The 12,640-nt window shown below is 39.3% G+C and overlaps 1 protein-coding gene across 20 annotated transcripts in view; it reads left to right on the top strand.

Annotated features, from left to right (window-relative positions):
- The first annotated feature begins 1,915 nt into the window (after window positions 1-1,915).
- Window positions 1,916-12,640, top strand: part of TCF4 (transcription factor 4) — a 345,979-nt gene continuing 335,254 nt past the window's right edge. For 7 of the 20 annotated variants that reach the window (XM_074339936.2, XM_074339933.2, XM_074339923.2 and 4 more), the window contains exons 1-3: window positions 3,511-3,675; window positions 4,562-4,653; window positions 6,312-6,384. In XM_074339936.2, coding sequence (XP_074196037.1) covers window positions 4,582-4,653; window positions 6,312-6,384 — 145 coding nt within the window. In that variant the 5' untranslated portion in view covers window positions 3,511-3,675; window positions 4,562-4,581. Of the gene's footprint in view, window positions 2,431-3,105; window positions 3,249-3,504; window positions 3,676-4,561; window positions 4,654-5,442; window positions 5,674-5,741; window positions 5,945-6,311; window positions 6,385-12,640 lie in introns of those variants that run through there. The other 13 variants (XM_074339930.2, XM_019722107.3, XM_019722094.3 and 10 more) reach the window with 12 other exon arrangements.

The following is a 12,640-nucleotide window of genomic DNA, read 5'->3' as shown; positions in this document are numbered from 1 at the left end:
CTGCCACAAAACTGCATCAGAAAATGGAGAGATTAGGACGTTCTTGCTGCCAGATGGTATAAGAATATGGTTGAATATTGACTCTGATCACATATGGCCTGCCTTCAAAGGTGGGCACTATCACTTAATAAAGTTGTGTAATTTAGGCAAATTAAACTGCCCTGGATCAAGCTACTCAATGTTATGTCAACCAAAGGTTGTTGCCACCAATCTAATGCTAATAGGAGTCCCTAATCTGGGATCCTGAAAGAGGAGAAATTTTTCTAATGAACAGTTTGCAAACTGGGGAAAAACAGCCTCTGGAGGAAACTGAAAGTGCACTCGATGGAGAGAAAGGGGAGGCCACTTTTTATAGAGAAAGCCCCTGTCCTGTCCCTCAGTAGTCCATTTTTTATGCAAATGAGGAATTCAAATTTGTACAGTCTGATTGGTCCAAATAGCACTGTCCTGATTGGTCAGAATAGCATGTCCTGATTGGTCATTATGGAGCTGCTCTGATTAGTCAATAATGAAGATTTAACTGCGCCATTCTTAGGGGATGGGGCAAGTCTCAGCCCATTGGTGGAAACCCAATACCAAGAACTCTGTTATAAGGGTGGGGCTCAGGAGGTAGGAGCGCAGTGCAGGTAGTTGGCAGCTCAGTCTGTGGCTTTCCTTGAAGGTCAGAGTGAATGAGAGAGGCCTCTGTGGGCAAAGGCTGCTCGACTCTGGTTCTGATTTTGGGCCCAGTTAACCACAAGGACTCCTTCTTGGCAGGTATATTCTTTCTCAAGGTCCACAGTTGTTTCTGATTTTCTATACGTAAAATATAGTAGTAACACATACTCCATAGTCATTCTCAGGGTTAAATCAGTCAACATGAAAATCTTAGAACAGTATTTGTCTCATTATAAACCCACTGTGTATGTGCTACCTATCATTAACGTTACTTGCTTTTGTCTGGTGGGAGAACTAAAAGCTATTCCTCTGGAATGGAGAAATCTCTTTAAACATCCCGTGGGCGAGATTAGAACTATCAGTTGGTCTAGTGAGGAATTACAGATGGAATGATTTTAGTGGCGGCTCCATTTTTATCTTTATTCCTTTAATTTTTAACGAAATTCTTAGAGTAGGTACCGTGTTTCCATGAAAAGACCTAGCAGGACCATCAGCTCTAATGCCTAGGTCTTATTTTTGGGGAAACACGGTATTATTTGAATTCACAGACTACGAAACAGGCTCTAGAAGGTAACTGCTTGGGCAGAACTGGAAGTTGATTCAGTAGTGGTTCATGATATAAACTCGATTTGAGTCTACAAAGCAATAAAGGAAGGTCTTTTCCAAGTGGACACTTCCCAGACCTGCCAAGTTCCCTTTCCCAGGGGCCTAGAAAAAGGCGGTGTGGGCGGTGGTGTAGGTGAGGACCTACATCCTCTTCAAGCCCGGGAGCTACAGCTCGGCTCAGGTGCTTCTTCCAACCGCCCGAGCCTCCCTAGGAGGACGGGTTTCACGCAGGGGAGAACACAGGCACAGGCTTTCCGCTGGGGAGGCCGGCGCGGCCTCTCCCACGCCGCCCTCAGGGTGAGCCGGGCGATCTGACTCTGGTGGAAGTCTGTGTAGTTTAATTCCACAATTTATTTAGAAAGTACTTTTGAGTGAAAGCACAGGGAAGGCCAAGGAACGGGAACAAGAAGAAGCACGCAGGAACACGAGGTCGGATAACGGCCCCAGCCCCAGGAGACTTGCAATTCGGCCCCACTCGCAGCAGCCCCCGGAGCCGGGCCACCCGCCTCCGGTCCCGGAGGAGGCGTGGCCCGCAGGAACCGCCATCTTGGGCGCCTCTCTAGGCGCTCTGTTTACCACTCGATGGTCGCCCGCTCCCGCCCCGCCCCTCCCTAGTCATTGTCTGGAGGAGCAGCCACGGCCGCAGCGCCTTCTCTTTATAAGCCCGCAGTGCCCGGATGTGAATGGATTACAATGTATCTTTCAGGGAAACCTATTATTATCAATGTGACTCCACGGGGGAGTCAATGGTGATGATGATGATGAGGAGGATGATGATGAGACACGTCTAAACTTGGAACAAGTTTAAGACTTTATAAGAGAAGAAAAAAAAACCACCAACAAGATTTGTTTGAGGAAAAATTATAACTATCCTGTATTGATTTTTTTTATAAACAATAAGAAAAAGTTGTTGGATTTTTTTTTTTTAATGATTTCTTTTTTGGGGGAGGTAATTTTGTTGCAGTTTTATGGTGGAAAATGCAAAAACCAGAGCCAGGTGCATAATCTTGTATTCTGTGGATATCCCTGGAGCAGAACTGAGTACCAGTTAAAATACTTTTTTGGGGGATACACATGTGAGATACTAAGTACTTGCAGAAGATTTTTGTCTCTCTTTCTAAAGTCAATTTCCTTGGAATATTGTGAGCATATTTGTGGCCATTTAAGGTAACGTTACAATTTGCTGTCAGAGTAAACTGTTTGTAATTGAATTTAATTTTTAAAATGTCGATCCCAATGTTTTATTAAAACAAAAGGAACAACCTATTAAATAATTGCCAATGGGAAAAAGTGTGTGCATGCATTTTGTGTATGTACTCGCACATCTAGCAATAACAGGGTTTGCAGAATGTGTATTTTAACACAGTTAAAATCGCGTATGTTGAGTATGCTGGATAAAGCACGCTTGTTATTATTTAACGATAGAATTATGAAGCTTAATTTTTATTCTAAAAAGTAATGTAAAAAAGTGTGTTTTAAGAGTATGCAGGGCCTGTAATGGTAAATGTTGAATTAAAAACTTATAGTGCTGGCGGACGGGGACTTAGCGTGCCTAGGAACTCAAGTGTAAAAACAAAACAACATCCACCCTCAAAAATTGCTTTTTTTCCCCCCCGAAGTTTGCAGCTATACTATTCTGTGACTTAAAAGGGAGGGAGAAGAAAGTATACAATTTAGGTTTCTCCCCCATCGCAAAACTACCGAAATGAAAATCTCCCCAGCAAAATGTGGCTTGATTTATATATGGAAAAGAAAAATATTGTTCCTCTTGGCAAAGTCTTTTTGCATCACGTGTATTTGCAGCCTAGTATAAACTTGCTTTGCCGTGTGTAGATGTGTGAGTGAGAGGGAACGAGAGTCAGAGAAAGAAAGAAGTGAGGGGATGTAAACTCGAATAAATTTCAAAGTGCCTCCGATGGTTGAAACGGGCAAAAACTGAACTGTTCAGGCTTCAGATTGTAACTGACGATCTGAGGGAAAATGAGGTGCTCGATGAATTTTCGTTTGCATTTTTTTGCGAGGCAGGGGAGGTGTTCAGATTTTTTTATCGGGGTGGGGGTGCATCCCAGCCAGCCGGACCGAGTGAGCCGCATCTCCCTGCCGGAGCCCCCCCACCCATTTCTTTGCTGAACTTGCAATTCCGTGCGCCTCGGCGTGTTTCCCCCTCCCCCCTTCCCTCGTCCCCTCCCCTCCCCGGAGAAGAGAGTTGGTGTTAAGAGTCAGGGATCTTGGCTGTGTGTCTGCGGATCTGTAGTGGCGGTGGCGGCGGCGGCGGCGGCGGCGGCGGCGGGGAAGGAGCAGGAACGGGAGCGGGCGCTGGAGGAGGAGGTGGTGGTGGTGGAGGCAGTGGTTAGACATGAACGCTGCCTCGGCGCCGGCGGTGCACGGAGAGCCCCTTTTCGCGCGCGGGCGGTAGGTACCGGCGCCAGCGGGGCTCCGCGGGGCTGATGCGCCCGGCGGCGCGGGGCTTGGGCTCGGTGGCCCCGCACGCGGCTCCGCGCCTCCCCTGCCGCGGGCTCCCGGCTCCCGGTGCTCCCAGAGGAGACACCCCTTCCCCTCCCGCGCCTCTTCCCTCCCCCTCATCTAGGCCCCCCCATCCCCCCCAGCAGTGCCACTTGGAGGGACCTATGACTTTGCCAAGGGCCTGACTTTTATTTTTACAATCCTTTCTTTCATAAATTAGGGTGCTGGACAATTACAGGACCCGACCCTCCACTCTGCTCCCCCCACCTTTCTCCGACCCTGTCACCCCTCCCCCTTCGGACGTGTTTTCACTCCAGAGACGCTCATCTTTAATTTCTTTATAGCTACTTTGAAATGCAGGGGGGAGTGGTGTGTGTGTGTGTGTGTGTGTGTGTGTGTGTGTGTGTGAGCGTGTGTGTGGGGGGGTGGGATGGAGGGTGGGGGGAAAGTTGAGACCGGAGCGTTCTGAGTAGTTTCTCTTTTCTCTGTGATCCATTCATTTCTCGCTCTACCTCCTGTTGCATAAAATGATGCGCTGAAGAGCGGCTTTTTTTTTTTCTTCCCGGATTTGGTTTTATAGTGGATGTTACCAGTTTTGATCGTCTCTTTGGAAATACAGTATCAATATCGCTTTTTTCTTTAATTTTTTGCTATTGCTGCCTATTCCATCATAAAAACAAAACAAAACAACTCTCCCATCCCTCCCTCCTTTCACCTTAATCCCTCCCGCCCCCACAACCCTACCCCCACCTCCCCCAGTCTCCAAAAATCCGATTGTGTTTTCTCCAAGGATTGGGACTGGATTTTCTGATTGCGGTTATTTCCATGTTTCTAGGTTTGTGTGATTTTGCTAAAATGCATCACCAACAGCGAATGGCTGCCTTAGGGACGGACAAAGAGCTGAGTGATTTACTGGATTTCAGTGCGGTAAGAAAGAACGGTGGAAATTAACAACAGCTGTGAAAAAAACCAAAACAAAACAAAAAACCCAAACACTTAGCTAGAAACCAATAGTAATCTAAAGGACAGAATTAAATTTTAATTGGCTGAATCCTTGGTAAAATGAAGGTCTTTTAAATAAGTTTTTAACTACATTTTTGTGTATGATGGAAGATTCAGGCTTTTTTTCAGCCTAATAACTTGCCTTGAATTTCCTACCCACCGACCCCACCCCTCCCCCCCAAAATAATGGAATCTCACCCCAATGGAAAGGAAAAACAGACACCCTGAAAACGGTAAATCACCCCCAAAAACTTGGCCTTATCTGAACACTGAGAGTACTGATACTTTGCGCACTACTCACTTTATTTTTTTCTGGCAATGGAAAAGAAAAAATAGGAGACCCAGTGTCTTTTAAAGTTTTAAACTGATGATGCTTTGGATTAGTAAAACCTCTAGTTACCTAGTTACCTCTTTTCCTGGGATTCTGAAAACTCCTCTGTACATGTGGAGCATACATTCTTAAGAACCCCTTAGACTGTGTTTGTAAATTGCTTAGTTATGAGATCAGTACAAAGCATGACTTACACACTTGTGGAGTTTTACAGCTGTACCCGGTCCCTCTCCATCCCTTTGCTTCCCTTTCCCAAACCAAGCCTCAGACATGTCAGGGGAGTGAATTCATTGCTAATTGTCAGCTGAGTTTGGGGTAAGATGCATTTGCAAAGCAAAATAAAAAGAATCCACAAAACACATAAATAAAATCCAAACCGCCTTCTAAGTGGGGCTCTTGTCATGTTGCTGCCGCCGCCGCTGCTACTGCTGCTGCCGCTTGCTGCTGCCGCTGCTGTTGCTGCTGCTGCTGCTCTTCTAGACCTTCTTTTGGAGAAATGGCTTTCGGAAGTTTTGCCAGGAAACACAGCTCGAGGCAGCTTGGTAGCCCCCTTTCTGCTTGCTGCACTTTCTCCATTCGTTCCTTTGCTTTTTGCAGGCTCTGACCCAGGGAAGGTGCGCATTATCCACTAGATACGTGGAAGAAGAGGGAAACCAATTAGGGTCGAAATAAATGCTGGAGAGAGAGGGAGTGACATAGAGAGAGAGAGAGTGAGAGTGAGAGTGAGAGAGTGAGAGAGAGAGAGAGTCTTGCTTCAAATTGCTCTCATGTTAGAGACAAAATGAGAATTTAGTGCAGGTGGCACTTTTATTTTTATTTGGGTTCACATATAACAGGCAAATCCTATACGGGATGGAAATGGACGTTGCCACGTTTATGGCCAAGGTTTTCAATATAAAACAAACAACTTTTTTCTTCTCCTTTGTAAAACGTGTTTTCTAGAGAGGCTGCTGCCCTCCCCACTAAACCTTGATAACGTTGTAGGAACTATGTCTAAAATGTAATATTGTTGCCTGATGCTGGCAATCTAATGAACCTGAGGAAAAAGAAAGAGGAGTGGTGATAATGGGGGCAGAGGGAGGTGATTGGTAATGTGCCTGTTTCAATTTTAAGTTGGATGGTGATGTGTTTTCCTACAATAAGTCCTTAGCATAAACTCTAAGTTATATGGTGAGAGTATGAAAGATCTTGGACGAACTCTGAAGGCACAAAAGTTGTCTTTTCAACAGTAATATTTCTTTGTTTCTTTTAGATGTTTTCACCTCCTGTGAGCAGTGGGAAAAATGGACCAACTTCTTTGGCGAGTGGACATTTTACTGGCTCAAGTATGTAAATTGATTTCTTAGTGTGTAGTTAAATGTTCATAGCTGTTTAATTCACTCATTGTATATTTTGGCCTCTGTTGAAGTGTTCTGAAAAAGTCATTGCAATTTTAGCCTGTAATGATATGGTTCTTTCATTATCTGTCAGTGGTATAACTTACCCAAAATGTCATCTTTTACAAATTTAAAATTAGGTCTTTTTTTTTTTTTTTTTTAAGTCAAGGAAACTGTTTCAGAATTCCATCATTTAATTTAAAAGCAATTTTCTAATACAGTTATAATCAAACATTTGAAGATGAGGCCAGTGTTAACATGGGGGAATAAATTAATGTTCCCCATTTGAAAATAGAGGGGAAAATCTAACTTTCATAAAAAGGGAACACCCCTTGTAACTAATATCAATTTTATTAGATATTATGTATAATTAACCCTTTTAAGGAAATTAGCCTTCTTTTTGCAGATGAATGCTGCGTGGTAAATCATAGTTGTAAATAACCTCATGCTAATCTGAGAGCTAAATATCTATTCATTTATATTTAAAATATCCTTTCTGATGCTTTGGCTGTTTCTTTTCCCTATGTATTTATGTTTGCAGTGAATTTTTGCTATATTTAAAGTTGCAAATTGGGAAGGACTTTCCCATTTTATAAATGAAAGGTCTTTGGGTGATGCTTAAAAAAGACGTTAGCGCTATTCACAAAGGAAACTGGTGCGCAATGATTATCTGGCATCTAAGGAGGAGTTTTAATAGGGGCCCCTGTGAAGGTCTCTTATTAAAAGTGAAAGCTGAAAATGCATTTATTTAAAATGTATTTGTTTTTTCATATCAATTTCATATCAGAAGGAGGCATACATTGCTTCCTGCTATTCTTTAGTTCAAGGCTTAAATCCATCTATGCTTGTTAAACAGCAGCAGTGTTTTAGTTTTGGCAGTGGTACATAGCAGTACATTAGACAGAGTGCTATTCTTAAGTCAGACTGGTAAATGTTGACATTTTTTAGCTGTAAGATGCCAGTGGAATTGTGTTGAATATAATTTCACATCTCTCAATTTTCGTAGCAATGAAAGAAATCTGTTCACCTTTGTGATTTGTGTAATTGGTATGTTTTTAGAAAATGAATGGCTTTTAAAAATTGCTCATTTCCAAATAAGTTACTTCTTCTTCTGGCCCCCATTAGTCGAAGGGAATTTTTGTCTCTATAACTTGATTTATGAAATATGAGATGGTTTCTATAGTTATATTTTACTTTTTATTTTGGGCGGTCCACTTTGATTAAAGTACTATTGATCATATGTTTGTGTTTTACTGTCCTTGACCCTGTTATGTTTTCCATTTAGGGACTAATTTTTTTTTTGTATTACTAGTATTGTCTTCAAAATTTCGGTATTCTCTACACAACTTTGAAGTAAAGATGAATACAAGTGTCTTTTGGAGGCAAATTAATTTTTCATGTTAGATAGTATCCAAACAGTGACTAACTTTATCTGACATTTTCTTCATGATTTTACTTAAGAAAATGTGTATTTAGTTTAAATGGCGAAGTAGATTATGTCAGAAAGGTACAGAGATAGACTACTTTCAGAATCAGTGCAAACTACTCTTTTGCAATTTGTAAAAACTGAAACATTTGGAGTAACTTAAGTGTATCAGTTTAGGTATGGCTTAATAAAATGAGGTGATTTAGAAGCATGAAATTGTGGTACATTTTAAAAGGCAACTGTGTATCTGGTCCCTTTTCTATGTTTACATTTAAATAAAGTCCTTGCTATGGTGTTTTAAGTGTTCACAAGGAATATAGACTGGATAAATATAAATATATAGTAATACATTTTGGTAAGTGATCATATATTGAAACTTACACAGTTCTTAAGACAACTGTGTGTATGTGTGTGTACACATATACACCACACAAATACACATATGCATACATGCATACATGAATTTAGACTTCATCCTTAGTAGATATGTTGTATTTCTAATGAAGATGCTGTAATTATTTTTAAGGTGTTGAACTGTAAGTTACATTGTACCACAGGTATAGTTTTCAGGCCCAAGTGTTTATTTGTAAAGGTGAAAAGTATAGTGGCTATTTTGTGCAGGCTGCTGGATTGAAAATGCAAGGTATTCATACATTGCAGTATGATGATGAAAATACACAGGGCACAGATTGGAGTGTTGGTTTTTCTCATCTATTCAAGAGGTATTTTAACACAAAGCTATTAGTGAAGAAAATGGCTTATATTTCCACTCAATAAGATAAGGAATTTATCCACAGAGACAAATTCTTTTTAAAGCATAACAAATAAAAAAATTCAGGAAAACTGCATTTTGCCCTTTAACTGAAAAGATGACGTAGGTAACTTTGGACAGAGAAATAATTTTGTAAATTTACTTCATGTTAATATCCATTGTCTTAAGTGAATTCAGATGTCACTTTCATGAGTAGTTTTGAAACTTGGGTCCAGGAAAAAAAAAGATCCAAACTATAAGTAAACTGTTCATATTTAAAAACCCAGTTATATTTTTTCAGTGAGGCATGGTAATGTTTCATGCTCAAAGTTCCCAATAGCTTTTGATTCCATTAATGTAGGATGCTCCATCGTGATTTGCAATGTGAGAATTTAAATAAAGTGTGGCCATATTCCCTTTAATCTTTCATTTCACAAACATGGTTTTTCCTATCACCTTAAGAAATGGGGAAGGCTGCTAGGGAGAATGGAATGTAACCTGAGCTATAGCCTGACATTCCCAGGGAGCATTTTTCACATGAAAGGCTTTTGTCAACCCAGGAAAGGACCAGCAGTTTTTGTTTGATGTTTGCAGGTGTTCAGCAGAGAGCACTAAAACAATTCAGCCATGATAGTTCAGAGCTACGATGACCTTAACAGGGAGATTGGTGGGCTCTGGAATTATTTTTAAGAAATAGTTGTAACCCATATGGTAACTTATACAAAGAGATTTAATATCCGTTATATCATTGATCTTAAAACAAACTAAAAGCATCCACATGCCTGGATAATTGGAAAATTATTCTCATTAAAACGTAGGATGGCGGAGTTAACAAAAGAAAAAAAAATGCACCTAGAGTCTATAATTTATTGATGAACAGGGGCTTAATTTTCTAATATAACACAAAATACTGTTTATTTGGTTACCTTTTAGTCTTTTATAAGCAAAAGATAAATATACTAGCTTTAGCATCTTTTTAAAAAGTAGTTTTAAACTTGGGCCACTAAAATTATCTATACTCAAGAACAGCCCTTGTCACATCTGTTACATGTATTTACAGTTAGTCTATGACGGATACTACATCTTCCTCTCTTCGTTTAAAAGTTGAGCTTTTCCCCCTGCAACTGTTTAGTTTTACTTAGGTGTTCAGCATTTGTTAAAGATTGCCAAATGAATGGGTGTTTGAACAATTAAGAGTAGTAGTAAAACACACCACATCCCTGTTATGGTCATTTTTGGAAGGGGAAAAACATTTCTTGGTGTTCACATACAAGTTAGTTAACCTTTATCCACATGACACCAAAGTGACACATCAATTTTAGTAAATGCAGTGAGAAAGATAATTAATCCAATGGGCAGCAGTGCTACATCACAGAAAATTCAGAGAGCATCCCGAGTTCATTTCCATCCGTACCAGTGTGAATTCGTGGTTATGGCATGAAAAAAAATTGGTGTCCCCTTAAAGGTATTTGTTGAGTAGAATTATTTAAGTGTGTGTGTGTGTGTGTGTGTGTGTGTGTGTGTGTGTGTTTGAACAGTCTTACTATTATAGCACCATTCATAATGGTTTTGTGGCTTTTTGTAAAGAGCAGAGTAATTTAATAGGTTAAAAAATAAGTGAAGTGGTATGAAACCCATTATGTTAGAATCATAGAATGTTGGGCATAGCAACCCCTTAGCCGTGTACAGCCCAGTGCCTTCTTTGTATAGCCAAAGAAAACTGAGGCCCAAGTGAAGGAGTTTCTGTGCCTTTATTTGCTACTTTAAAAAAACAAGTTTTGATCTGTTAATTCTCTATGGCCCTGCAAATCCTCTATTGGAATAACACTGGTTTCACGACTATGTTTTTCTTTAATTTGTGTCGCATAACAGAATATCAGGATTTGTGTGCTGACACTTGTGCAGATGAATGCTTCGGCATGTACACGTGCCCTTCGAATGTTTTTTAAGGTTTGGAGCTGAATTTTGGATTATTGGTCATTGTCTTTTGCCACATTTCCCTGTGACTATTTGCAAGATGTTAGCATGACATTGACAAAATTAAAGTGCTGCTTACGATGCCAAGTGGTATGTGCTGTGCACCTATATTTATTGTATTTTTGTTAATCCTCCCAAGAACCCAGTGAGAGGCAAGAGCTACCATGCTCAGTTCATAGATGAGGAAACTGAGCTACAGCGATGTTAAACAACTTGCTCTCAAGGCAGCTAGTAATGAATTCGGTTTTAAACTCAAGTCTGCCTAGCTCAGTATTCTTTCACACACACACACACACACACACACACAGAGTCAGGTCTAGTTTATTTTTTCTGGATTATATACGGATAAAATATATTATTGAGGCTTGACATGCAATATTATCCCTGATCTTTAGAGTGGAAAATAAATTTTTAAAAACATATTTAACATAATGAGCGAAACCATGTTCATTATTTTTTCTGTCTTAGTATCCAAATAAGCTAGCCTTTTAGTTTATGTTGGATTTCCATGTGACTTAGTGTGTCTCTCTATTATTATGATTATCATTATTACAAGGAAAATACAGTAGATATTTTCAAAGTTGTGCTTTTGTTGAACTGTAAATTGACAATCTACATGGGTGGTAGTGAAAAATATTTTGTTTTCAGTTACTTTTATGTACCTAATGAACCCCGAAGTTGAGGTAACAAAGACTGCTATGTTAATATCTAAAAAAATAAAGATTTCCTGTCTTTAACTGTAAAAGAAGTTTTGCAGTTCATTGTTAGATCTGTAAAACTTAATATCCAAGAACAATAATCTTAAATTCTATCAGCATCACTAAAATAAGCAGTATTGAAGTTTTGATATGTCTATTACCAGACATGTGCTTAAAATGTTACGTTTTCTAAATTCAGAAGGAAGAAGCAGTACTCTATTTGACACTGACTTAAGTAAATAAAATGCATTAAACAAACGTGGGGATCTAAGATCTGTTGAGACTGAAATGTTTAACATTTTTGACAGCATCAGCAAATTATCTTTACCCTACTATTGTAATGAGGAAATCACTTAAATAACAGATGAACAGCTAAGTCACATAAACATATATAATAGAACTATGTAATGAAAGTTTATGCTGTTAATTGCTCGAATCTGTCTTAAATGCTTAGAATCATGAAGCAGTAAAGACTGTCATATAAACAGTTTTGTTTTGAGCTTAAAATTATTCCTTTTTGCTTTCATCTGCTATGATAAACAAAGTAATTTTGTAAGCTTTACAGATCAAACATTTACTCCTAATGGTAAACTACATTTTATATTGGAAGTTTGCAACCTCGTCCAAGGTCTAGAGTTGAATCCTGGTGGCCCCAGGCTTGTGATTTTCAATGTTTAATATTATTATGATGCTATTTAGATTTGTTCCCATAAGCCAAGATAACAGATCTTAAGTTGCCTAATAAGGAACATGGTATGTTTTGAAATGTTCTTCAGTTTAGAAGTCTTAAACCAAAATGTTCTTGGCCAAACCTTTGGAATTTATATCTATATATTCAGTAAGTCAGATCTTGCACAGACATAGCATCAAAATGAAGCTAGGTAGAAACAGAAAAAGTTCCCCCCTGATTTTATGTATCTTATGAGCTATTTTGTATGACCAGGTGTTCTTCCAAGTTAATTACATAGTGCTAAGAATTAGAGAGAGGAGAGCACATCATAGGTTTTTGGGTTTTTTTTAAGGTTACTTTTGTTACTGGTTTCTTATTACTCTGAATAAAATTTTTAAAATTGATCACCAAGTTATAAGCTTACACATGGGTTGTACAATTTCTTAATCTGTGAGCCTACTTAGATTCAACAGTTAAGGTATGCACATGAGTTTTAGGGGGATACTTTTGAACCATATGCCTCTTAATGTATATGAGAGAGACATAAGAGAAGTAGCAATTTAATGTGTAGAAAAGATTGGTTAACACTTTGTTATAAGTTTTATACAGAGGGTGCCAAAAAAATGTATACACATTTTAAGAAAGGGAAAAACTGTATTAAAATTGTAATACTCAATATATAC

This window comes from Rhinolophus sinicus, chromosome 4 (genome assembly GCF_057876585.1).
Source record: "Rhinolophus sinicus isolate RSI-liver-muscle chromosome 4, RSI-T2T, whole genome shotgun sequence".
NCBI classification, from domain to species: domain Eukaryota; kingdom Metazoa; phylum Chordata; class Mammalia; order Chiroptera; family Rhinolophidae; genus Rhinolophus; species Rhinolophus sinicus.
The sequence above is the reverse complement of the archived record's forward strand: the minus strand, read 5'-3'. Positions and strand labels throughout refer to the sequence as shown.